Source organism: Solanum lycopersicum, chromosome 5, assembly GCF_036512215.1.
Source record: "Solanum lycopersicum chromosome 5, SLM_r2.1".
NCBI lineage: Eukaryota > Viridiplantae > Streptophyta > Magnoliopsida > Solanales > Solanaceae > Solanum > Solanum lycopersicum.
Window position 1 is genome coordinate 67,645,596 of NC_090804.1, and position 27,530 is coordinate 67,673,125.

The window sequence follows — 27,530 nt, forward strand, 5'->3', positions numbered from 1 at the left end:
GGCATTAGCCATATATAGTTTATGTTACGTTCTTGAATACTACAAGACATTAGTCATGTAGTCCCTTTTTATTAATACTGCAAGGCATTAGCCATATATAGTTTATGGCTAATGTCTTGTAGATTTCAACAACGTAACATAAAGTATATATGGCTAATGCCTTGCAGTATAATTAATAAAAAGGGACTACATGACTAATGTCTTGTAGATTTCAACAACGTAACATAAAGTATATATGGCTAATGCCTTGCAGTATTAAAATAAAAAGGGACTACATGACTAATGTCTTGTAGATTTCAACAACGTAACATAAAGTATATATGGCTAATGCCTTGCAGTATTAAAATAAAAAGGGACTACATGACTAATGTCTTGTAGATTTCAACATAAAGTATATATGGCTAATGCCTTGCAGTATAATTAATAAAAAAGGGACTACATGACTAATGTCTTGTAGATTTCAACATAAAGTATATATGGCTAATGCCTTGCAGTATAATTTACATGACTAATGTCTTGTAGATTTCAACATAAAGTATATATGGCTAATGCCTTGCGGTGGACTATCCTCCGTCAGACCTTTGTCAATTTAACCTTCCCTATGGGATTTTTTCTTTATACGCTTCTTCTTCTTCTGAATCCGAATGCCATTTCTGTTCCGATTCCTGCAACAGAAATAAATAATTAGCACATAATAATTAAGATAAATAATCAAATAATTAAGATAAATAACCTACCGGTGCTGTAGAAGTCGAAGGATATGTGGGAGCTGTGGAAGTCGAAGGAGCTGTTGTAGGAATGATAGGTCTATCATTATAGCCAAATACCTAACAAAAAAGACACAATTAAATCGTTTCGTAACGAAGAAAAAAAAACTAAGTAAGGGATATATAGAGTGTTACTATTAAAGAAGCACCCATAATGGCCGGTATGAGAGGGAAAATACATCCGGGCAAAGGAAAAGGAAGATAGGCCGTTTCGAACATCCGTCTTAGGTGTAGTAAAACCAAAAAACCATATATGGATCTCTTGACGATTTTCTTCACCATCATCTTGCCTCTCGTCCTATATATATCATCAATAAATTGGTATAAAAAGATGATGAAGATGGAAAATAGGTTTGAGATGAAGACAACTACGGATAAATCGTCTTCGTAAAACATGTATCGACCCACTTGAAACCCAGTAGAAATGCAATCAAATATGAATCTACTTTCCCCCGATATCAAAAAGCGTACGGCTTTCCGTAGTAAAACTTCAAAATGGTAGGCACATAATACCATCAAAAGAGGAGGATTCAACAGTAAAATAGGTGTAATGATGTTTTGAACATTATGACTCAGAAAAAATTCTAAGAAATGGAGGGGTTGAGGAAAAAAGTAGTGTGTTGTTTGATAAACTAAAACATAAAATAGAAAATACAAAACAACAAACAATGGTATTTCTTGATCCATGACAACAATGTGGAGTGTGGAATGAAGTTGCATGGTTTTATAGCATTTTAATGGAATTTGGTGGTGAAAAGCCTTAAATTATGAAAAATATATTCTTTTCAACTAACAACTTAAAGTAAAAAATGATTTAAATAGTATATAATAATTTAAAATAAGAATGCTTGTATTATCAATTGAAAACTAGAAATGTCCGTTTGACTTTTGCTTTAGGCCACTATTAATATACTTAAGCCGCTCTCAATGTGAATCCAACGAAGACTAAAAGCAAAAAAATTAAAGTAGAGTTTCATATTTCATCACTACATAATTAAAATATTAGTATTGTTGTCTTTCCCTTGCTACCACGAAGGACAATATAATCACGCTTCGCTTTTCTTCGACTTTTAAGGTTGTTGGGGAGAATACTTTTGTTAAAATAGTAGTATTGTTGTCACAATTTAGTAATTAACTAATTTTATTTTGATTTAAGATGCTAAGTATATATAATATTCTTTTATAAACGATGTTCTTATGCTTTGTTGTTTTGATTGTAAATTTCAACTGTTAAAATATTTTCCACGTTATTTATCCACTTATAATTTTGTGATTAGGAAACATTAGTAAATATAAATCATTAACAAATTAAATATGAATATTCATTCTTTTTCTTTCATTTATCCACCTTTTCTTAATAATTTCAGCAAATTTAAGGCATAGAAAATATATTAAAGCTTCACACAACTTCAAAGTTAAGCAAAGACTCAAACTAATGAATAGGCATGACAAAGAAGAGGATCAAAAGTCAAATAAATATATATTTTTATGAATATATTCACGAAAAGTAATAAAACTTGAGAATATTGTATTATGGTATGGTATCATGATATGAAATCATGAGATGAAAATTAAACTTTTGTTTGGACATGCGATATAGAATTTTGATATGTATATTTTCTCATAAACATAAAAATTATATAAGTTCTAAAAATATTAAAATAGCCCAATTGCTTATTCAATCTTATCAAATAAACAAAATATATTAAAAAATGGCATGATAAATTATTACAAAGTAATTTGTTCTCCACTTAAGTAATTATTTTATCAATATATTTGAGTAAAAATGTGAAGTGTGAATTAAAGTCACTATATATTGGTGAGAAGAATAAATTTTAAAACATAATGATGTGATTATATATTTTATTTACATGTGAAATAAATGGTAAGTAGATCGATATAAATATTCGATTGTTTCAACAAATATAAACTCGTGAATCAATTTTTATATTAAAATATCTCAAATCATGATATGATATTCTCATATGATTCCATTAATTATAAAAATTAGTTTAATCGAGTCAATATAAAAATCATATTTTGAAAATGGATCCATTGATTTCTTTTTTTTATTTGTTATTATATATACCCTTATATTACTAACATTTTTATAATATTTCTCTCTATATATATTTTAATTACATAGTGGTGCAATACGAAGACTAACAACTCACCTTTAACTTTTTGCTTTTAAAATTCCTTAGATTCTAATTAACGATAATTTAATGATATTTATTATTATTAATAATTTTTCTCCTCTCTTTCTCAATATTACTATTCTATTCCTCCACTAAATTAAAATAAAATTAATTAATTTATTAAATATTAATATTTTAATTACATAGTAGTGAGATATGAAGTCTAACAATTGCACTTTAATGTTTTGCTTTGCATTGTATTAATTATATAGTGTGTGTTTACATAATTCCCTAACAAACTGAGCTTTGTTTTTTTTGCTTTGCATTAAATTAATTACATTGTTTGTGTCACTTTAATTTTTTTTATTATTATTGTTATTATATACTATTCGATGGGAATAACTTTTAACTTTTAAGTTGTTAGTTGAAAAGAGCCACTTTGAGGTTCTCTCTGAAATGAGGCATGTAAGGGAGCCACTACGAAGAAGTTTCGGAAGTTTCTATTATAGTCATTTCTGTACATTTAATGTACTCTACGAATAGAGGAATACATAGAGTTGAACATAGTAAAATAAGAAATTGAAAGATTTCGTTTGGAGATTTTACGAAAAGCTAATCATAGGTTCTTCTTTTCATTGGAACAATGAAAAGAAAGATCGATTCTTTGGGATCCTTCCTTTCTTCAAACGGAACGAAAAGAGATAGAATCAGATTGATTCCTGAAATCCTTTCTGGATATTCCTCAATGTCCCAGCTATTCACGAAACGTGAGAAGCAAATGATTAATTATCTGTTTTCAAAAGAAATCGAAGAATTTCTTGAGAATCGTACGAGATTCGTTCGTCAGAAATATTTTTCATAGTTTAAGGCTTTTCACCTCCAAAATAAATAATTATTAATATTCCTCAGTTACCTGACTTCATTTACAATAAATTATCTTATCTATTCCATTTGAATGATTAACAACTTAGATAAATATACTATATTAAGAAAATATTTATCATTTATAGCAATAATATTTTTTTATCACTTTTAATACAAAATTAATGTTAAAAAATAGACAAAATTTTATGGGAGGATCAAAAGTGCATCAATATTGCAAACATGAGGAACTATTAATGCACCATGTGAAAACTCAAGGATCACTTTGAGTCTTAATCGAAAGACGAAGGACTGTTTTGAGTCTTTCCTCTTCATATTTATATAAACTTTTATGAGCTTAGGTTTATTCTTTATCAATATTTTATATTTATATTTATGAGTTCAAACTAAAGCAAACATTCTTACATCGAATTGATAGAGATTGACTTTTGATCCTCTTATTTGTCATGTCTATTCATTAGTTTGACTCTTTGCTTAACTTGAAGTTGTCTGAAATTTTAATTTTTTATGTCTTAAATTTGCTGAAATTATTTTTAAAACGTGGATAAATGAATGTTCATATTTAATTTGTTGATGATATATGTTTATTAATGTTTCCTAATCACAAAATTATAAGTGGATAAATGATCTAACAGTTTGAAATTTGTAATCAAAATAACAAAGTGAAGCACACCACAAGAACATCGTTTATAAAAAATATCATATATACTTTAACATGTTTTTCAAAATATAACTCATTATAAATTTTACCTACTTTACCATATTTAGTTCAATTTTGCAGGTTCAGATAATATTTAATTATGATCTATTTTTCAACAAAGAAGTCATTTAAATGAGTGCACTATTCATCTATTTCAGCTTGTATACATATCAAAAATCCTCATGGAGAAGAAGAAATCTTTGTGAATTGACCTCATGACGACTTTGATGGTTCATCCTAAAGTAAGGATCCCATGTTATATCCCAAGATTTTGATACACATTTAAATCGTAGAAGAGACTTCACATTTTGACCCCAAATAATGTCAGATTCTGTACAAAGTCTTGGAAAAGAAACATGAATTCTGTTTCTATGACTTTATAGTGATAAAAACCACAGAAAATTGGAATTTCCAATAGCAAATAAATCCCCTGCAACGAATATTCATTAGATTTTCTCGGAAATCAGATTCATGTGAGAAAAATATCAATAATAGATTGTTCGATATGGTTAAATATTAGTAGACAGCCACCAAATGCCTTAATTATAAACAAAAATAGCAAATGTGAAAGAAACAAAACGTAAAAACAAGTGAGACAGAGAGTGTATGTACGTAACAATCAGAACAAACATCGTATTTAAAACTAACATTACGATGGACAAGACATCTTCGCAATATATTCATTCCCAATAACTTCCTTATTCGTGTTAAATTCGTTCAATCTACCACAACAATTGACAGAAATATTACGTTTAATTAAAATATCAAAACTGAAATTTGAATTTGAAAAAGATCATCAAAAGATGAGACCTTATCAAACCAGAAACAATGAAGAAAAAAACAAATAGAAACCTTCCAATTGTTGAAAGTAACCTCATTATGGAGCCAATCACGAACAATATAATCCTACAAGTGGGGTCTGGTGATATGTATGTACATATAATTATTACTATCTTGTGCAGATAGAGAGATTGTCAAAGGTATGCATAAATATGAGAATAATTCTCGGTTCTAGTATCTCTTCCCCATCTGATTACTTTTATACTCTGTATTATCTCTTTAGTTAATATTGCTATTACCTTTGTTGTTGATCAAATTCTAAGTTGAAACTCATATTCAGTGATTATAATATATATATATACCAGTGTTTGTGTCGGAAATCTGATTGCAACTCACATTTATGTCCTGCAAGTTTGGGTGTGCACAAGTATACACTTAAACTTGTATAAAATTAAACAAATAGATATACATGTCTTATGTGACATCCTACATGATAATTTTCATCCTACGCTGGAAGAGTATATATGTTCCAAGATATTAGGTGGTGTGGTCCCCAATCTGACGATGTAAGCTTAATGCATCAGACGGCTTTGAGGACAATTTATTTTTCCTTTTCTTTATATTCTTCAGTTATCCTTAATTTTTCGATCTTCAACGTCACCTTGAACTACATATCACCTCTAGACCTAAGGTTATGGGCTCGAGTCAGCAAAGGAGCAAAAAGGGTGGGAGATCCTAAAGTAGGGTAAAAAAACGAGTAAATATCAATAATACTCTTCTAGTTTAGGAGAAACGAAATAATCTCAACTTTATGACAAATCCTGTCCTGATGTCTACATTCACGATCAACTCAAGCGTTCATACCTTTGTAGACCAGCTAGTATACGTTAAAGAAGTGAGAGTACGACAAACTTCTCTGTAAAGTAAAGTGAACAAGTAATACGAAACAAATGAAACTTTTTACTAATTGAATAAATATAAAAGAATTAAGTTCATCAAACAATCAAAACTCTTTGCCCTCTCAAGGTTTTCAATAGAAAATGAAAACATTAACAAAAATACAGAAAAACAAACACAGAATACAATATCACAAGCTGCATTCCTCTTATCAATGTTGTTGTTTTTGGAAACTCAGAAGCATTTTCTGTGGACGATGGACGGACCTGATTCATCGTACTCCGCCTTTGCAATCCACATCTACAGACAAAATATAAAACTCCATCAGAAACTGTATGAACCTTACAACTAGAGACAGAGCTAAATAACTCGGAGTCGTCCTGATATGAATCCTCACTAACCATGTTCATGTTCTTTCACTTAAGCTCGACTCATGTTATCATAATACTCCTTCTGTTCATTTTTACTTGTCATATTTTGCTTCTCGAGAGTCAAATTGTAACCAACTTATAGTATTGAAGTGATCTAATTTGGCTTAGCTTTGAAAAATAGTCAAACTAAAGGGAAACGTGACAAAACAAAGATAAGATGCAAACCTGCTGGAAGGTACTGAGGGAAGCCAAAATAGAACCTCCAATCCAGACACTATATTTCCTTTCTGGTGGTGCAACAACCTTAATCTTCATGCTGCTCGGAGCCAACGCGGTAAGTTCTTTGCTCATTCTATCGGCAATACCGGGGAACATGGTAGTACCACCACTGAGGACAATGTTACCGTAGAGGTCCTTTCTGATATCAACGTCACACTTCATGATCGAGTTGTATGTAGTTTCGTGGATTCCAGCAGCTTCCATTCCGATCATTGAAGGTTGGAATAGGACCTCAGGGCAACGGAATCGTTCAGCACCGATGGTAATGACTTGACCATCGGGAAGCTCATAGCTCTTCTCAACGGAAGAGCTGGTCTTTGAAGTCTCGAGTTCTTGTTCAAAGTCTAAGGCGATGTAAGAGAGTTTTTCTTTCACGTCCCTGACAATTTCTCGCTCAGCTGAGGTGGTGAATGAGTAACCACGCTCGGTGAGGATCTTCATCAAATGGTCAGTCAGGTCACGACCTGCCAAGTCAAGACGAAGAATGGCATGTGGGAGGGCATATCCCTCGTAAATTGGGACAGTGTGGCTGACACCATCACCAGAGTCCAACACAATACCTGTTATAAAAACATTATGAATTAGCGACAATCGTCAGAACTCTTCACAACAAGTTAACGAAATACTAATTCAACGTCCTATCCTAGAGTCACGTATGAGATAATAGAAATGACAAACTGTACATTACGTGCATCGGTTGAACTGAATACATCAGATGTAGACTTCTTTTTTCACAAATCAAATAATCGTATTCACCATGCGTCACAACTACAACAACAAGGTACCCAGTGTAATCCCATAGGGCAGAGTGTAACACATACCTTACCCCTGCCTCGAGGCTATTTCCGAAAGTATTCACCATGCATCAGACATAAATAAAAGTTCCTTTTCATGGTAGAAACATGAGAATTGAACTTTGACAGTCGAAAAATAAATATGCTGATGAATGAAGATTTGCTTACCGGTGGTACGACCACTGGCATACAGCGAAAGAACAGCTTGTATAGCAACATACATAGCTGGAGTATTAAAAGTCTCAAACATAATCTGTGTCATTTTTTCACGATTAGCTTTCGGATTAAGAGGTGCTTCAGTTAGTAGGACAGGATGCTCCTCTGGTGCAACACGAAGCTCGTTATAGAAAGTATGATGCCATATCTTCTCCATATCATCCCAATTGCTAACAATACCATGCTCAATCGGGTACTTCAACGTTAAGATACCTCTCTTTGATTGAGCTTCATCTCCTACATAAGCATCTTTTTGACCCATACCAACCATCACACCAGTATGACGGGGACGACCAACAATACTAGGAAAAACAGCTCGTGGAGCATCATCTCCCGCAAACCCAGCCTAGATAAAAAAAACAACATCAGAGTCTAAGTATCATCAAACCTATGTTGCCCGAACTCTTCAAAATATGTGGACAGGTGCAGCATATCGGATCCTCCAAAAGTAGTGCATTCTTGGAGGATCCGAAACAGATACAACAAACATCCTGAAGAGTCCGAGCAACATAGGATGAAAAAACACGCTGCAGCATTAACTCTGTTCGATATATATACACAATTTTCAGCTTACCTTAACCATTCCTGTTCCATTATCACAAACGAGTGGTTGAATATCCTCGCCTTCTGCCATCTTATCTTACTTCCTATATCGAAAAAACTGAATCTTTAGTAAAAAAACACAGCTTCAAAGGCATTAACGTTAGAAGTTCCACATCGGTTGTAGGATGGGAAACTGGTCTCCTTATATAGCTTTAGCCAATCTACGCCTCATGAACTTAACTTCCGAGGTTGAATTAGGTCAAAACTCCATTTCTTAACATGGTATCAATGTCAGGCTCATCCTAGTGCTTGGTTTATCTATGATGTTGTCTACGCGATATATAATTGACAGGCTCGGGTGTGCAGGGTGCTCGAATTCCCACATTGATCTCCTAATATGGTCGTACCAATCCTCACCTCATGAACTAGATTTTGCCGTTGAGTTACAATAATTAATATCCATTTCTTAACCTATAATCAACATTTCTAAATAGCAATTCACCTAAAATAAATTATGAAATATCAAAATCCCCTAAAATTTACTAACAACAAATCAATCAAATATAAGTTATATTCATCAAATTACATACTTTACACAACTCATGATTCACATAAATCAGATGCAAATTAAACACATGAAAAAAAAGTTCTCGAATTTTGTTGTCACGTAATCAGGAGGTCATAGTCAAATCGTCGAAAACAAATCTCGTAGAAATAAAAGGTAAGACTATGTCTACATAATTCGATTTGAAACATGTGCACCTACATATACATTTTATAAATCGCGATAGACACTTAGATTATTCCAGGAATACCTATCACCTCGCACCAACAACATATTCATACATATAATACTAGAACTCGCAAAACTCAAAATCTTAGATCCAATTTTACAACACAACAAATTAATAGATTGAAACATGAAATATAACAAAAAAAAAATGTACCTTTGAGAGATTTGGAATTAGAGAGAGTTTTTTCTTTTTTTTTCTTCTTTTATTTTTTTTTGTGTGTATTCCTTATTGGAGAAAATAGGAGAAAAATTGAAGGGGTTATATTGAAAATGGAGAATAAATATCAACCGTTGGATTAAATAACAGAATTGATCGAACGGACATTAATGATACATCGTGAAAGGTTATCATTTTGTTTCGTTAAGTGGTCCCTACTGGCCCCACTTATTTCGCTTTTTCTCTCTTTTTTATTTGCTTTTTAAAAAGAAAAAAAAAAGGTTATTTTTTTTATTTTTTATTATATTTTACTCGAGACAGGTTATTCGGAAATAGTTTATCTACAATCATTAGACAGGAATAAGGTTGTGTACGTGCTATACTTTCGGATCTCAGTAAGAAATTATACAGAATATATTATTATTATTATTGTACTTGGTTAACAAAATAATTTATACATACATTATCTTTTTTTAATGTACAATACGTTATTAACAAAATTAATCCATTCAAATGTCGAAGTTAATCAAGAGTTAATAGTTAAATAATTGATTTTAAATTTCTAATCATTATCAAATCTCAATTTAATATCATAAAAAAAAGGATAATGGATCTTGAAAATCTTCTTAGTGTCTATAAAATTTGATTTCATTTTATTAAGTACACAAGTCAATAGACTCATAGTTGGAAAGTTATTTAACAAAAAGTGGGGGCCAGCACCAAGATTCTGGACCAAATTATTTTTACATAACATTTCGGTCGGTTTTCGAACTTCTTAACTAATTTCATCGAATTTCTACTACTTCTTATTTGTATAAGTACTAAAATCACTTAATCCTTCGCTGAAATTTGAACTCGAGAGCTCATGGTTCACAACCTGCTTCATTAATTATTAAGTTGCACCATTGAATGCACACAAACTCAACGTCTGTATTAACACTCGCAGATAAAGTTACTCGATAGCTAGAAAAAATAGTTCAAGTACACACAAACTGATTCGAGAGTCGGATATTTCTACAAGCAAGGAGGATCTATAGCAAAGGCCCCTCCTAGTAAAAGAAAAGTAGAGTGTGGGGGGTCATACTCCATATAGCCATTCAAGCTTTTTGTAAAGACTTCTAAAGATGCAAAAACCATGTGTAATTGTCTTAAAAGATAGTTGCCTTTTTTTTTTTTTCTCTTCTTATGATTAAAGCATTTTAATACAGTAGTTGCACACTTGAGCACATGTCAATCCAACACTTTTGGGTTGGAGTTCAATATCAAACAAGTTGAACCTCTATGCTCATTCTCTTGTACTACTAGATTTATACATAATCGCGGTGTCTGGACCAACTGGTTCAATGGTATACCTGCTACCTCCAACCAACACAAGTATCAGATGACTCTGATCATCTCACCAACACAGGTAGCGGGATAACTCTATCTACCAAGACTTCAATGTCACAGAATTGTCATCCTTTGTTTTACCATCTAGATCCATTATTATATGGATCTTTACAGTAGGATAACAAAGATAAATGGCACTGTAACATTTTATGCCATCTATAGAGCTAAATCGATTTAAACGTGATGGATTCAACCTGCAAATTTCTCTAGACAACACTCTTATGCTTCTAAGATTATGGGTATAAAATGGAGAATTGAGGATTTCTTCACACATATCTATGTTCTGTATAGACAATACTGAGTTCAGTTGAACTTAGATAGGCTAAATCGCCTCTGCGGCTCAGCCTGTATGATGCATGTGAGTTTCTTGCAGACTGGTATATATTATAAGGATCACTTTCATAACTCATAAACAATAGATTAAACAAAGATGGTTCTTGAAGCCATCACAAAGAAGTGGGAACTACAAAATATCATGGAAGTCAGATCATTTGGTATTAAAAAGAGGCAAGACATGGAACAGTAATACAAAAGAAAAATCTGAGTATTGCTTCCTTTAGTGAGAAACATAAACCTTCAAAAGTTTGCAGGTTCATAGAAAATGATCAACTAAATAAATAAGTCTTGGGCTTTTTCTCACATCGTCGAGGAAATGGTCTACAGGAAAGGAGGCAATATCACCCATCGTCGAGGATACTTTGGTCTTCCTTCCTTTCCATCAAAGAGCTGCAAAGAAAAGGCGACAAAGTTAAGAACCAGAAGTAATGACACATTAAGATAGAAGCTTCCCGACAAGCACAAAAAAATGTGCTTATAGATAGAATATAATATTGCTAGATAGGAGTTCTGTTAGCTTATAAGTTGACTTAAAAGAAAAAAACAAAACTTATTCACGATAGCATCGTAGCTGTTGTAGTCATGCGTATGGTTAGATTCTCACTAAAATGGACCATGTTAAGTCTGAACTGTCTACTGTGACAATAAGGAAATGGTACAGAGCATTCGGAATAGAATAACCGTGTTTCATATATCTAAGTTCTCTAGGTGATAAATTCAATATGCTTTGGGAAGAATGAGTTTGTATTTTTTTTGGTTGACCTTTTTTCCCCAGTGAAGAGAAGTGCATCAGCAAAAAGAAGCTGATAGAATAGAATAGATAATATCTGTTTGAAATAGAATCACATGCATCCAATTTGAAGTCTACTGATGAAAGAGGACTGGTGAGAAGCATCAATTTAGATTTTAATCATACGATGCGTGTAAATCCTAAGGAATTTAGGCTGTGGTTATATTAGTAAAAACCTTCTTTGTTCCTTTTTTTAGGAAGAATGTGGCCAAACAAACAATAGTTTACCTTCTTCAGACGACGATGCTTTCCAAGAGCCCAGTTAGTCATAATGCTAGCAGCAACAATCATGAAGATATAGCCAGCAACAGTCTGAGTAGCAATGTTGAAGCCCAACCACTGGTAGATCTCTGTTGTGTAATTTGCACAGGTGACAATATTGAACAAGAAGCCACGGGGTATTTGGTAACCTCCATTACCACTGGGACTTCGAAGATTTCTCAACAATAAATGACAATACAAGTTTGCCACTTGACAAACTATCCCAAATCCAAATCCAATCTTCATCTGGAGATCACTAACAGGAGTATAAAGAGGATGATTCACGAAGTAAGCAATGAAAGCTCCAAAAGACCAATAATAGGCACAGTTCCGGAAAACATTGGAAATTGGAGAAGTGGCGTGGCTGAAACGGTGCACAAAGAAGGTCTCCATGATCCGCTTGAAGTAGTGGAAACACCAGTAATACAAGGCATAAGTCTGGACAGGGTGGATAACACGCTCTTCTTTGTAACCAAAAAACTTGTAGACTGGGAAGTAGTAAAAGATAGGATAGAGTAGCAGAGGCCCCAGATATTCAAAGAAGAAAAGAGTACTATACTTGACTTGTGGACCTAGATCCTTGAAAACTACAGTCAATTCGCTTGTGCTACCTTTAGTATACTCATTTAGGCTCTTCTGGTAGTGAAGAACAGTTGGCCTCTCTTTTGAACCAGGTTGAATAGGTAGAGTGAGTCGTTGTCTAGAAGGATAGTATTTTCTGGCTGTTGAGATCAGAAGTAAACAATATTTAATGAAGGTCAAACTCATAATAATGTAACTTCTGGAAATAAGAAACTGGCATCAACAAAAGACGATAACAATTCACAGCTTGTATAATGGATTGATCCTTGCCCCTTTGCATTCAAATTCAAACCGCATGGAATGCAACATACTAATCACTAATGTTTAATATTTTATACCTCATACGATCCCATAACAATGTCAAGCACAAATGTAGAAAGATTAAAGGATTCAATAAAGAAATTGCTCAACAGTAATCTGCACAACTGGGAATGACATGTTGACATGGAACTAAAACCTTGCATGTACGTAATTCATCACCCCAGCATTCACTAAAAAACCAAATCTGTACATGATCACTTCAAAGCAATAAATGCACCATAACATCATTGAAGTGATTAACATAAACTCTTTAACCACGTGTCAAGTGTATCAAGTACCAACTACATTGAAGTGATTCAGTTTAGAAAAGCATCGTCACTTTTTACACAACTTATGATCCCCCTAACTGGACTATATCTTCTTCAATTGAGTTTATGCAAAAACTGTTCAGATGCATTACAGTTGTTATCAGATCAGCCATCATTAATCAATACAATCTAATTGAGCAAGTATCAATTGTTTAAATGAAGTCAAATGGTGCTTCTTCCCTTTTAATCTTTTATGCCACATCTTAGTTCTAATACTTGACTGCATGAAACTTTACCCCTTCATGCCATTTTAGTCGCACAACTTAAAACGTTTTTAGGTCAGCTTTTCAAAACTGAACTGAAATCAGTATCAATTAGTTCTAAATTTTGATAATGATACTTGAACAATGAAAACCCATTTTATAATGATGACTATATTTTCAAATTGCTATTATATCATACTATTTAGAATGCACAACGAAAACGAAAAAAGTTTGTCAAAGCTTAATTCGTGTCATCAAATATTCATCTAGGGATAAAGGAAATACATAATTCTTATACATGTTACAAGTCCATTCCAAAGTGGTGAATATATCCTAACTAGCGTCCGGAGATGAATGGAAGTAAGAAAAACCTATCAATAAGCACAGTGGTTTCATTCCAAGATGTCTTCCTCTTACTAAAAATCAAACAATGAACTCTATGTAAATTGATGATTATATTTTCAATATTTTTAATACCCCCTCTGTAACAATGGGATTACATCCTTCTAATTATCATTTTATATCAAGAGAGTACATCTTTCTAATATATGTTAGTATTATATCCTCAAAATATGTTAGCCTCACTTATCAAAAATACATGTTATTTGTCTCAATCCAAGGTGATGAACTTCTGCCCAGTGGTAGACTGGTAGGAACTAAATGAAAGCAAGAAAACATTTTTGTGACTTGATTAATGCTCACATGCATGTACAGAATAGGAGCAAACAAACACACATACATACATACATGTTCTCATACACTATATCTCCTGATATTGCAGCTAACAAAAGATAGAACAAATGAATCAACCAAGGTCAAGAGGTAGAGAATTGGAAAAAGGACATAAAAACATGGGCATCATATCAACTTGCTTTAAATCTCCAAAACCACTCTATATTTGAGTACAAAACAAAGATATAAACACAAAAATAGATAAAATTCTTATTTTTGATGGAGCCGTTGAATCATATTAAGCATTCAGAGAGTAGAATCACAACTAAAAAATTGAAACCATAGATTTATTAATCCATGAAATGCCTAATCAGTAGAACATTAAAATTACCAGGCACATTTACTTCGCACAAATCAAGTTTAAGTAATAAGCATGGTAAAGCTATTACTCCCTTCCCCCTAAAACTACTCTGCCTTTTCATTAGTCAAATGCCTCAAGGATGATATGATGATATTTTCCTCCAGCTAATGGCAAGCCTTTAACTAGTACATCAGAGCAAAACAAATGACTTCACTATCACGGAACTTTTCAAGGGACAGATCTTCTGTTTTCTTTGAAAGATGCATGAAGTATGAACTTGCAAACCTATGTTACGATTTAGCACATCAAAGACAAAAAAACACTAGGTGATTTCTCCATATACGCCTACACCTTTGTGGGGAGAGTTAGCCGATGCCTGTGCTAGTGAGAGATAATAACTACCGGTATAGTAGTCCAGATACACAGTTATTAAAAAAGAAAAGATTACGAACAAAGTTACCATTTCCATACACAATAACACAGTCAACTGATTACCCTTAAAAAGGTTTAATCTTTGAAATCACTCAGAATAATAAAGACAATATCACATAGCAATAGAAAAAATACAATAGCCCACTTACTTCGTTTATGAATTGCCTCCTGCAGATCAGCAACTGTAGCCTGAAATGATGACAACAACAACAAAAACAATAATAAGCAGAATTACATAAACAAACCAATAAAACATAAAATAAGGCATCTTTATACATCATTTTTAACAAATGGACCACAATCATGTAGGAAAATTTAAGCATCAAGCAAGCTGTTTTTTTACAAAACAAAAACAAACCCAAACGAGGAAAGATGTCGATACATACAGAATCAGTGACTACAACAACAAGAAGCAGAATTACATAAACAAACCAATAAAACATAAAATAAGGCATCTTTATACATCATTTTTAACAAATGGACCACAATCATGTAGGAAAATTTAAGCATCAAGCAAGCTGTTATTTTACAAAACAAAAACAAACCCAAACGAGGAAAGATGTCGATACATACAGAATCAGTGACTACAACAACTAGAAGCAGAATTACATAAACAAACCAATAAAACATATAAACTACACATCTATATGCTTCATTTCTTACACAAATCTACTTAAAATACACATTCATGTAAAGCATCAATCAAGCTGAATTTCACTAAACAAAAACAAACCCAGATGAGAAACTACATAACCCAAACCAATAAAACATAAATTTTCAAAAGACAAATCTTTGACAATATCAAAATTAACCATCAACGAAGCTATATTTCACTAAACAAAAACAAACCCAGATGAGTAAACATACCGACTCATTGAGTTCAAGTCCACCCTTGATGAGTTCTTTGCCGCTACGTGTAACCACTAAAACCTTCATTTTCGCTCCCCAAACTTTGGGATCTACGAAAAACAACAATTTTTCTGAGAAATGATGACGAATGTGAGATCTTTGACGGTTCTAGATAAGTAGTAATAGCAAGCAATTAATGGCGGTATAGTAGTTGGGTAGAAAGTAGCTGAACGAACCAATTTTATGTTTGATGAACTACCATCTCCTTCAAAATCAATGTTCAAATTATGAATCACCCATACTACTGTTCATTGTGATGAGGGTCCACATCACTAGGCCCATGACCCGGAAAATATCCTACAAGTCCATGTCTTGACGGTTTCGGGATAAAATACGAGATTATTTTAATTTAATTTTTTCACAATACTATGTATGTGAGCTAATGTATATAAGTCGGAGGGTCTTTTAGAAACAGACACTTAAGTCGAGAGTCTTTTGAAAACAGCTTCTCTATCTCTATAAGTAGTGGTTTGGTCGTTGTGTATCCTATCCCTCCTCTTATTGGATCCACGAAGTACTGTTAAGGTCTACATATACTCAATTCTGCTTAGATCTCGCTTAGTTGGATAGGTTGTTGGTGTATGGTGTTGTTTTCGTGTATTTTACGCCCCTCCTTGGATTGAATCCACGAAGTAGTGTCAAGATCTACATATATTAACCCTTCTCAAATTCCGCTAAGTAAAATTTCACTTGATATATTATTGGTGTTTGGAGTTGTGTTATCTCTAACGAAGTAAAGGTAAAGTGTTTGTACATTGTTGTTGTTGCATTAGGTTGAACTTTTAGTTTTGATATAAGCATCTCAAGATGAAAGTCCATTGAAAATAGACTCTATGTGATGTAAGGATAAGATTTACGTATATTATATTGGGTCATACATAGGAAATCTCAAGCTTATTAACACTGAAACGAAGGACTATCAAAAACAATCTCTGTATATTTACAAAATATGGGTAAAGATGCATATACTCACTTGATTGAACTTTTGATTCCAATATAAACAATCTACAGATTTACCATTGAAACTACAAATCTCACTTTTAGTTCTCAATAAAATCAAACATCTACTGAGAAAGTACATCCATCACTTAATAATTCCAGTGAATATTGAAGAAATGATAAACAGCTTCTTCTTAACTTAGATCATTATTGTTCCCAAAAATACAAAGATCATCAACAACATAAGAGCATGGTAACATCACAAACACTTGATTGATTACTTACCAAAACGAAAACATCAAGAAGAAGTAACGAAAAACTAGAGACAACCAACAACTACGAAGAATCCAGCATTAGCAAGAAGAAGTTCTTGAACAATACAAGTTCCTTTGACATCCTTTTTATTCCTCTTCATTCAGCAATTTTTGATATATCTTCGTAATCAATGGCCTTGATAACCTTACCGTCATATATTCCCTTCTCAATTTGTACTCTAGCACTGAAGTTCTTTGTATCAACTGCTAATAGTCTAGCATTTGATGAACGATATGCACCATTAACGATCCTCACAAGACCACCAATTTGGGGAATGACAGTCTCAAGCTCTTCCTGATCAACCCGTAGAACATGCTTAGTTTCAATCATTTCAATCTCCCCAACATACTTATCAATAACCTTGCGAACAATACCCTTTTGCTTATAGTAACCCTTTTCAGCCAAAGCCTTGCTCATTACCTTCACAACTATCCCTGAGCATAACCAGTAATCTTTCCTATTACTCCGCTCCTTTTGTTCCTCTTCCTCTCTCATTATCTCATCCAACACAGGGCAATTTTCACGTTTACCATTCTTACCACTGTCCTTACCTTTTTCTCTCTTCTCATTATCTATCTCATCAAACACGGATTTTGAGCTTCCTGCTCTCTCTTTCACAACAGATTTTGATGTCGAGCCTAACGTTAACTTGATCTTCTGCTCAGTCTCCAATTTCTCCATGAGCACCGGATGCAACTCTACAGAACCATCCATATTTTCCATACCATCCATATTTCCTGCACCCATCAACTGCTCAGCACGCTCTCTTTGCTTCTTAATCTCCCTTTCCTGCTTCTCTTCATCTGCTAGGTCGGACCTAATTCTTTTGTTTTTCATTTTTTCTTTGAAGAGAGTCTCGGAGTCTCGATCAATATAGGTAATAAACCAACCTTTCGGTGTGTCTTCAACTTTACACTTTCCTGTTTTTCCCAAGTACTTCACAAACTCAGTTAATGTTGCCCATTGAGTGGAATTCATATGGACATGGTGGCGATCAGCGATATACTCATTGTACACAACAGTTGCAGCAATACGACTAAAGCGGTGACTACGCTTCATATGCTCAAGAAATAAGCTCTCAAATTCCTCGGAATAGCCACCGACAATGCGATTAGGGTTCTGACCAAAGATTTCCATTTGACGTTGATGAGACTCACTCATGCAGTGGCACTTGAATCCATTTTCATCTCGACATTGCTTTTGGCACATTTGGCAGTACCATCGCAGCTTCTGCAGGCCCTTTGCTTTTATTCGGTTGGCAATTGCCTTAGGGGTCAAGAAATCATTTTTCCCCATTTGAATTTGGGAAGTTCAAATCGATGGACTTCTTAACAATTACCTGAAAAAATCACCACAACTCAACAGAAGGCCAAGACATCACACAAAAGAAGAGAATGAGCAGATTTTAGGAAAGGCAACCAGTAGTTACAAGTCAGCAGAAAACTAAAACAGTAAAAATTAGAGTGACAACCGGCAACAGGCATAATATTGAGGCTTTAGATCAAACAAGTTTCTGAATTTAAACAAGAAACAACATGTCATGACCCGAATTAGATCGTGACCGGCACTAAGGGGAAAGAATCACAAAGCAAGCCTTACCATAAATCTACAGAAAATCGGGCAGAGTTTCCTTAGTGTCAAACATAAAGATAGAAAGGAAAATAAATTAGCTAAGGAAGAATGACATGGAACAAGTAATAAATTGGCAAAAGAAACTAAAATAATACAAATGAAGTTATTATCTAACAACTTGAATTAACCAAGACAAAAGACATAAATGTGTATAAAAACAAATGAAAAGGATGAGAAGGATCAGTCATAAAATTCACTCACTAACTTCAAATAATGAAAGTGAAGCTTATGATGGCAATAACAAGAATGAACCACGATGAAATTCAAAAGAGTCAGTGAACACTACACCATCTAATGCCCCAAAAGTGACTATTAAACAATCAACTAAAGGTGCATGCTAGATAAAATATGATAATGTACTAAAAAAAATGTTTCAACTTCCCGTTGTTTCCCAAACAAGGACGAAAAGCATGTTAGAGTAGATTTCGAGAATGCAATTCAATTTATCTCTGATAACCAACTAATCTACAAGATTAAGCTGAAGATAATAACCAACTAAAGCAAGCAAATTTCATGACTATTAATCATGGTATCAGATTAACACAAACTTGCTATTTTACGAAAAGGTGAACATACTCATAAACTCATTCGAATCAATTAATTTTAAGCCGATCACTGTAACGATGCCCAATTAAGGTTATACAAATATTTACCCCAAATTCATGGGTCCAGATGGCTATCAATACAGTAAAACCCCTTAAACAAACTGCTTCCACAAAGTCATATCCTCAAGTAAACGAAAATACACATTCTTAAGCCAATCGAATCCTTTAATTGGGGAAATTACAAGCAAGGATCCAAACTAATAAGAGGAATTAATACACTTGGAAAGCTAAAATCGATAACGAAGCTACATCTTCATAGAATTAAGTCTCCTAAAAGTGATAAAACTAGAACAAGACTAAAGCAAGTACAGGAAAGAACGATAACCTTTTCCGGTCAATGTTCCGGGACGACGACGAGGCAGTTTCCACCACCACAATGCGAATTCCGATGGGTTTCGCGAGGAAGAAGGGCAAAATCTGTTGTACGCTGATTGTATTGTGAATTGGAATTGGGTCGGGTACGGTGGGCTACTCGGATTTAGAAGTAAAATTTTGGGCCGGTTTGACTGAACAAATAGGCCCAAATTAGGGGGTAAGGGCGTATCTGTCGGTTCGATTCGATTTTATGCGCTATTAGTTCGATTTTTCGATTTTCGGTTTGTAAAAGTAAATCATCTTAGATGATCATGTGAACGTTTGCTCAAAATTCGGTTTTTGTCTTAAATTACTTTTTAATGATTTTCGTAAAATTAGTGGTGATTTTATTACTAATATTATTATGTTTCAAAATAAATAAATAATTTTTGTCAAGGTATGAAAAGTTTTTGGATTTGGTTTGGAATGTGTTGTAGTAACTATGGGAAAGGATTCCAAACTATACGAGAATAATTATACTTTTGAATTTATCGTGACTGATAGCTATCTACATATTCTCGATCTCATAGCTCTAAAGATAAATGGAATTATGATATAGTCTTGGATGTTTGCAACACTATCCTCAATCTTCTAACATACAAGATCAATTTTATTGGGCATGTTTATGTGTGATTTTTGTTGAATCGCTTAATTAATTTATCTTATATTTTTTGATTCGTTTATTTATTTAATTTGATTTTTTCCATAAATACTGTTATTTAAAAGTGCAATATTAATGAACAAGAGTATTGAAAATTAGATAACATAATGTTGTAGAAAAATGTATAATCATATGATTGGAAATCTCAGACACTTTCTTTTCTTTTTTCAAACTAGAAACTTAATTTCAAATTCACTTGCATTTGAATTTTTTTTTATGTTTTTATATTGATTTAGAATTATCTATTTTATTTTTATTGATATTAGTATAGAATCAATGATGTTCAATTATTTGATAACTTTGGTTTCAAAGAAACATAAATAAAGGTTTATTGCTTTGTTTCTAATTTGATATTGAAGGAAGGTATTTTTTTTTATTATGAAGTTTTGGACTCTTCAATTAATATGGAGTTGTTTGAGTTATAGACATTGTAGGATTGTTGTAGCCTGAGGGGGGACAAGTCAAGAGTGACACTGTTGGATCGGTGTAGATTTGTCACGGCTTGAATCTTCTTAAAGAGAACGACATATTTATATTTCGATCTAAAGATTTACTTTCACATCAGATAATTTATGAATGTTTTAGTGAAATTACTGAAAATTTGAATTAATTAACTTAGCCAACACTTTATTACATTATATTATATATATATTATAAAAATGACAGATTAGTCTATAAATATTTCGATCTAAAAATTTACTTTTACATCAGATAATTTATGAATATTCAGTGAAATTACTAAAAAATTGAATTAATTAACAAGTACAACAAAAAAGTAGTTATAGTATATAACAAGAGAATGACAAATTATTATTTTTAGATGGAAACAGAAAAAGACTTGATGTAATGGATCAGATAATTTTTTTTTAATCCGAGATTTTAATTTTGAGCTTTGATATATATAAGAAATTTCTCTCAAATAAGTTATATTTCAATTCAAATGTAAGTTAATCAAATATTAATATAAATACTAAACATCGAATTTTAAAAAAATAATTAGATGACTTTGTAGCATTTAATGAACAAAGTTTGGACGGTTAGTTAAGTATTTGTTGCTCTGCTTGGCTAAGAAATTATCACTTACGGTCCCACATGAATAGTAAATATATTCCCCGATTATGAGGTATAAATAAGATTTGTATATATTATATTTTTTTTTGATTTTTACTTGTGAGATTATATTATATATTTAAGTACGCATAGATACAAATTTAGGAGGAGTTCTATCTAATACAATTAAATTCGTTATTTTCAACAAACTATATAAAGTGAAAATGTAATAATATAATGAATAGTTGATTTTTTATATATGCGTGTGTTAGAATATCCATTAAATAATTACAAGTAACACTATTATTCTAGCCTACTAAATCAGAAGAATTTTAAGACAATTACATGAATTTAAAGTAAGTTTTTGAGTTCGAATGAATTTATTACTTTCACTAAACTAATATACAATAATGAGATCATTTAGCTAATTAATCTAAAGTCAATATATAATAAAGTCACTAATTGCATTGGATTACATCTCATAATCATCAACTTCATGTTAGATGATGCAATAATACTACATTTTTCAAACACAATACTCAAAAAACCAAACAATGAGAAAACATACAATCTAGATGAGAATACTGTAGAAGCAAATCAAAGTGAATGTCATACTTGCTCGTAAGCTTGGATGAGCAGAGTTACCCAATAAGTAGGAACGTGTATATAAGTTAAACGAAAAGCACAAGTTTGTTGCATTTAAGTCTTGATAGGCAAAGTAATATGGTATGTGCTGATTAGAGACAGTAGGTACACATGTGACATAATGCGTACAAAAGTTAGCCAGGACGTCACCATTATCCAAAGTAAAATAAGAACTACTCAAGTAGCTTTATAGGGTTTTCTCTTGAAGATAGATCAAGAAAATCACAATAGTTGGCTAGTGGAAGTACTAGAAATATTATAATTTGTCCAAAATTGATTAACCCCCAAATTGTTATTTCTTTGTAAATTCATCCCTTGGGTACTATTAGTACTACTTTTATTCTCTTCCACCTTCACATTTTCCAAATCATGATGATTAATCCTAAATTCACTATAAATTGGATATAAATTACTAGGTTGTTCTAAGGGGGAGAAGAAAGAAAATTTTTCCATTTGTTGATGTCTAAATTGGTCAACAAATGTTGGATCACCCTCATGAGGTTGAATTTCTCCAAAATTTAAACAATTTTGAGTAGAATTGAAGTTATTGAAATTATGAAAAGGGGTATTAAAGAATGACAAATGTGTACTTGAAGGAGGAAAATGGCTAGGAGTAGTAATAGTATTAGTACTATTAGAAGTACTAATTGGAACATTTCTTGATCTTTCACTTCTAATTGGGGATTTTCTTGATCTTTTACTACTTGATCTCTTGTTGTTCCTCCTACATCCACCTCCCACGGGGACGTTCCTCAAAGTGCCACCTATAGTCCAGTACCTCCGACAAGTCTTGCAAAAATGACGAGGTTGAGAAAGGTTGTAGTTGTTAAAGTAACAAAACTTAGTGTTTGTAGACTCACAACGTGGACATTTTAAGGCCACATCTGGTTGAGTTATCTTTGGTAGCCTGGCTCTTTCTGTTATCGAGCCAGACCTAGTTGAGCCAACTGGACCACCACCTCCTCCTGGTGCTGCTCCTGGAGGTGGCAAAACAGTTGGCGAGAGCTCAGAGGAGTTCTCATTAGTAATTCCGAGATGTTGTTGTTGTTGATGATGATTTCCTTGCTACAAATTTTGCAAAGAGAGAAGAAAAATCAAATACTATTATATGGTATATACTATATAGTATATATTCAATTTAGATTTTGAAAAATTAAAGAAAATGGAAACATCTAGCTTTTCCCCCAAATAACTAGTTTTTTTTTTTATGTGTGTGATAAAGAAGCTAATATATATGAAAACAAATTCTTATTTACCTCATGATGCCAATTGGGAGGATCTTGATAGAAAGGAATAGATGAGAAAGCCATTAATATTGTACTAGGTAGTGCTCCAAATATTTCTTTTTTCTTTTGTATAAGTTTGATGTATAGTGGAGAATATCACACTATATACATAAAATGAGAGAATTAAAGAAAGAAAGTCAAGCAAATAAGAAAGAACAAAAGAGAGAGGAGAAGAAATATAAAGGAATAGACTTTATTTAATTTTCTTTTTCTTTTCATTTTGCTTTACTTAATTAATTAGCTTGTAAATATTAGGGTTTGAACAAGGATATAGTTAACATTATTTTATGATGTGTAATTTCAATCATAAAAGAGTCCTATAATTTCTTTTTTAGAGTTTTAGTTATATACGTAATTATTACTATTGTTAAATCATTTAAAAGATTTTTATAATTAGTATGCCTTCTAAATAGCGTCGTTTTTATAATATTAAAAATAACAGAGATTACATTGCTAAAATAGACCAAGATAACTTGAACTAATTAATAATGTATATATAACTTAATTATACTAATTCTTTTATGAGTCAAGTATCTAGAAGTTTCTTTTGGTAATATGTGATCGTGAATGCACTTATACTTTCGATCATAATAGACGTAGCTCTTCATGATACGATACGAAACTGAACAAATCGATCAAGCTAAAATATTGCTTATGTTCAAACAAATTAAAGAATCTAAGATATTAGGTTCAAATCTTAGGAATGAAAATAATCTTATTAAAGTAGTGCACCCCCCTCCAGAAATGCGACACATAATACACAAATCCTAAATAAATTAAACTTAATATAGATATCGAACATCAAATCGAAAACTATATAAACATTTGATTTTAAAAAGGAAAAGGCAAACGTTGGTGGGATATCACCGTCAAAAGTATCTTTCTTTCTTTTCTCCATGTCTCCTATGCTTCTTTTACTAGTTAAAAAAACGTGAATTTTCAACGAACATTTCATCAAAACACTATCGGAAACACGTACCCTTATAGGGGGCGTGTACGCAAGTTAATTAGTTTATTATGTTTATATATATTACATGTTGAATTTCGAAAATTAAACACATTGTTCAATTGAATTACTTGAATAAGCGTTATATATTTCAATTATATATCTTAACCCATAATAAAGCATACTTTCACAGTCCAAAATTTAAAATTTCTTGTTCACACGAATTCTCAGTTAATTTAATCAAATAAAATGAGTTATGTTCTTTAATTATACTCATGCACTTCAATAAGCCATAAAATCTCAGTTATTTTGTATTAACATTGTGTATAATTAAAGAATAGATCAATAATGGTGGAGTAAGAATCTAATTCCTTTGATTAATTATTTTTTAAAAAAAAAGGAATATATATGTCTTTTGAGCTCATTTTCATGCAAAAAAATAAAAGTAGACCCAATTTTCTATGCCATGCATTATTTTATTTATTAGTTGTAAAGTAAGGCAATAACCTTTAATTGTGCAGCTTTTTTTTTATTTATTTATTTATTTACATGCAATTATTTGTGCAATATATTGCTGTCACATAATTGGGACACCACTAGTTTGAGGGGTGGATCTATCATTGAAGTTATGGATAGTAATTATTTGCTTTTAAAATCTCAATATGAAATATATTTCACTTTTAAATTAATAATAATAATTTAAAAATTAAAAATATGTCAAAGAAATTGAATTTAATTGAACTCGTAACAAAATAATGCGCCGAATAATGTAGCATTTTAGTAGAGTCTAGGAAGAATAAGATTTATATAAATTATTTTTATTTTTATGACAATAAATGCAATCAAAAGAAGGATATAAGTAAAAATAGTGTATTTATTTTTTTTCAACTTAAATCATATATGCTAACTCTATAGGAGTAACAAATGTCGACGAATATTAGCGGATTTCCAATATGAGTTGTAATCGAATGGTTGAGATTTTCCATTCTTAATTAGAGGTGTTGAATGCGAGTTTCTACGAACGAAAAAAGTAATGTTAGAATTATCATCGTTAGAAATTAATCATGTAATGTACGAATTTCAATTTAATATCGAAATCGAACATGCATCTTTAAAATCTTAGATCTACTTTAGGTTGTTGAAACATGTTCCTCTAAATAAACCTCACGTGATTAATACATCGAGATGATTCTCATGAAGATTCCAAATTATTTGTTAATTATGAAGGTTAATGACATGATAATGTTGTTTAATGGATTTTATAACTTTTTGCATGCTTGCATGCATGATAAGAAAAGAAGAAATAATTAATATCTAAATTCTAATTAGAGAATAATTAACAACCAAACTAATTTGATTCTATCGATGGACTAGTGGGTGTTCAAAGTAAATTCAAAATTTAAAATTTATCAGTTTAATAAATAAGGTTTTAAATATTAAATGTATCGTATTTGTAAATTGTATTCAAATTTACTATGTGTTGTAATATACCTTTAATGAATTTTTATATTAATCTATATTTCACGTCAAAAATATTGAACTTAAGCAAATTTGTTGTCGTAATTATGCTAATTATGTATTGAAAAGTGACATGAACTGTGTGTGGACATTAATACTTAGCACTTAGCTATAGTTATTATATTTAACATGTATTTTAATTGGATTGTATCACTTAATTATATAAATTTTGATGATTTGATAAAAACACTTTATATTTAGCGAAACTTTTATTTATGGCTTTTTGTAAGGACAAATTGCATCACAAGATGTAAGTTGTAATACATTACTATACTTTTTGGTGATAGCTAAAGTTATTAGTTCCAAAAATAAAAATTAAGGTTTATGACTAGCTGTGGTGTCTGGACTAGCTTGCACACTTCACGAGGATCTACTAGCGTGGAACATTAGTGCAGGAAAATGAGGTTCTATCGATCATCACAAATAGCTATTAGTGCGGAACATCAATGCAGGAAACTGAGTGGCTCCATTGATCGTCACAAGTAGCTACTAGTGCGGAACATTAATGCAGGAAACTCAGTGGCTCTATTGATCGTCACAAGTAGCTACTAGTAGGGAACATCAATACAGGAACCCGAGTGGCTCAATCTATCATCACAAGTACCTATAACTGCGGAACATCAATGCATGAAAATGAGTGGCTCCATCAATCATCACAAGTAGCTACTTGTACGGAACATCAATGCAGAAAACTGAGTGGCTCCATCGGTCATCACAAGTACCTACAACTGCGGAACATCAATGCAGGAAACTGAGTGGCTCCATCGATCATCACAAGTAGCTACTAGTGCGGAACATCAATGCAGGAAACTGAGTGGCTCCGTCGATCATCACAAGCAGCTACTAGTGCGGAACATCAATGCAAGAAACTGAGTGGCTCAATCGATCGATCATCACAAGTACCTACTAATACGGAACATCAATGCAGGGAATTGAGTGGCTTCATCGACCATATAGACTAGACTTGGTTGCAACTTCCACTTCTTTCCTAGGACATTGAAATTGAGAAAGCTTTCAGCTTGAAAATGGTTCGCAGTCCCACTTCCTAGCAAACCACCAAGGCTAAAACCCTTAGAGGTATCAGACATGGTAACTTTCCACTGCAAAGGCTTAGGATTTGATCTTATGATCTCTACCCAGCAAAAAAATTGTTATTCTAGGCTACACATCAGACAATGAAAAATTAAGGTCAAATACATACACAGATCCCTAAATTTGTTGGGGTTTTACCCTCAGATGTCTCAACTATGTAATTTTCCTATTGAATCACTGAATCACCCATAATTTGTTCTTTTTAAACACCGTTAGCTGATGTGGTACCAGGGATATTGATAGAGGTTACATATGTTGTTCCAGAACTCATTAGTCCAACTGATAGTAAAACTGTTCGAGAATAATTGTGTTTTACTTTAAGTCAGTTGAACACATTAGAAAACAAATGAGACTAATACACAGTTTGTCTTCATTCCTTCAATCAAAATTATTACAATACAAATACAATTGAAGACATTTACAATAGAAAAACACCAAAATCAGCCAACAATGGTACCTGAAGGGAAAAACTCAATACGTCAAAAATGAATATAATATGAAATTGATAACAAATGAGAACTACCGACTGGAATGGCAACTACGGAACACCAATCAGTGATATTTGCTTGGGTATCGATTTTACTATTGCGTTATTAGATAAACCGA

The 27,530-nt window shown here is 32.3% G+C and overlaps 4 protein-coding genes and 1 long non-coding RNA gene across 5 annotated transcripts; all 5 read right to left on the bottom strand.

Annotated features, from left to right (window-relative positions):
* Positions 1–310: 310 nt before the first annotated feature.
* On the bottom strand, positions 311–1,516 carry LOC104647561 (uncharacterized). Its single transcript, XR_011221468.1, has 3 exons — positions 903–1,516; positions 738–827; positions 311–665 (listed from the first exon to the last, which is right to left on the bottom strand). It is a non-coding gene; the product is annotated as an uncharacterized lncRNA (long non-coding RNA).
* Positions 1,517–6,207: 4,691 nt separating this feature from the next.
* On the bottom strand, positions 6,208–9,444 carry LOC101264220 (actin-58). The gene is made up of 5 exons (XM_004239742.4): positions 9,315–9,444; positions 8,399–8,471; positions 7,777–8,170; positions 6,761–7,374; positions 6,208–6,464 (listed from the first exon to the last, which is right to left on the bottom strand). The coding sequence occupies exons 2-5, from the start codon at positions 8,456–8,458 to the stop codon at positions 6,399–6,401; spliced, it is 1,134 nt and encodes a 377-aa protein (XP_004239790.1). The 5' UTR covers positions 8,459–8,471; positions 9,315–9,444; the 3' UTR covers positions 6,208–6,398.
* Positions 9,445–11,088: 1,644 nt separating this feature from the next.
* On the bottom strand, positions 11,089–16,195 carry LOC101263911 (very-long-chain enoyl-CoA reductase). The gene is made up of 4 exons (XM_069298606.1): positions 15,840–16,195; positions 15,122–15,161; positions 12,061–12,815; positions 11,089–11,432 (listed from the first exon to the last, which is right to left on the bottom strand). The coding sequence occupies exons 1-4, from the start codon at positions 15,906–15,908 to the stop codon at positions 11,364–11,366; spliced, it is 933 nt and encodes a 310-aa protein (XP_069154707.1). The 5' UTR covers positions 15,909–16,195; the 3' UTR covers positions 11,089–11,363.
* Positions 16,196–16,988: 793 nt separating this feature from the next.
* Positions 16,989–19,856, bottom strand: LOC101263612 (KIN17-like protein). The gene is made up of 2 exons (XM_004239740.5): positions 19,698–19,856; positions 16,989–18,474 (listed from the first exon to the last, which is right to left on the bottom strand). Exon 2 carries the CDS (start codon positions 18,429–18,431, stop codon positions 17,232–17,234), a length of 1,200 nt encoding a protein of 399 aa, XP_004239788.1. The 5' UTR covers positions 18,432–18,474; positions 19,698–19,856; the 3' UTR covers positions 16,989–17,231.
* Positions 19,857–22,737: 2,881 nt separating this feature from the next.
* LOC101267120 (dof zinc finger protein DOF2.4) lies at positions 22,738–23,493 on the bottom strand. The gene is made up of 3 exons (XM_069297638.1): positions 23,339–23,493; positions 22,943–23,147; positions 22,738–22,871 (listed from the first exon to the last, which is right to left on the bottom strand). Exons 1-3 carry the CDS (start codon positions 23,390–23,392, stop codon positions 22,807–22,809), a joined length of 324 nt encoding a protein of 107 aa, XP_069153739.1. The 5' UTR covers positions 23,393–23,493; the 3' UTR covers positions 22,738–22,806.
* Positions 23,494–27,530: the final 4,037 nt, after the last annotated feature.

What these genes read in the sequence shown, in the direction of transcription:
- LOC101264220 (XM_004239742.4), bottom strand. Translation starts at nt 8,458, where the DNA reads ATGGCAGAAGGCGAGGATATTCAACCACTCGTTTGTGATAATGGAACA. An exon ending in ATGGAACAGGAATGGTTAAG is followed by an intron (nt 8,171 to 8,398) that starts GTAAGCTGAAAA and finishes TTTTTTATCTAG; the next exon opens with GCTGGGTTTGCGGGAGATGA. An exon ending in TGCCAGTGGTCGTACCACCG is followed by an intron (nt 7,375 to 7,776) that starts GTAAGCAAATCT and finishes TTTTTATAACAG; the next exon opens with GTATTGTGTTGGACTCTGGT.
- LOC101263911 (XM_069298606.1), bottom strand. Translation starts at nt 15,908, where the DNA reads ATGAAGGTTTTAGTGGTTACACGTAGCGGCAAAGAACTCATCAAGGGT. An exon ending in GGAGGCAATTCATAAACGAA is followed by an intron (nt 12,816 to 15,121) that starts GTAAGTGGGCTA and finishes TGATCTCAACAG; the next exon opens with CCAGAAAATACTATCCTTCT. An exon ending in AGCATCGTCGTCTGAAGAAG is followed by an intron (nt 11,433 to 12,060) that starts GTAAACTATTGT and finishes TTTTCTTTGCAG; the next exon opens with CTCTTTGATGGAAAGGAAGG.
- LOC101263612 (XM_004239740.5), bottom strand. Translation starts at nt 18,431, where the DNA reads ATGGGGAAAAATGATTTCTTGACCCCTAAGGCAATTGCCAACCGAATA.
- LOC101267120 (XM_069297638.1), bottom strand. Translation starts at nt 23,392, where the DNA reads ATGGCTTTCTCATCTATTCCTTTCTATCAAGATCCTCCCAATTGGCAT. An exon ending in CTCCCAATTGGCATCATGAG is followed by an intron (nt 23,148 to 23,338) that starts GTAAATAAGAAT and finishes CAAAATTTGTAG; the next exon opens with CAAGGAAATCATCATCAACA. An exon ending in GGCCTTAAAATGTCCACGTT is followed by an intron (nt 22,872 to 22,942) that starts GTGAGTCTACAA and finishes CATTTTTGCAAG; the next exon opens with ACTTGTCGGAGGTACTGGAC.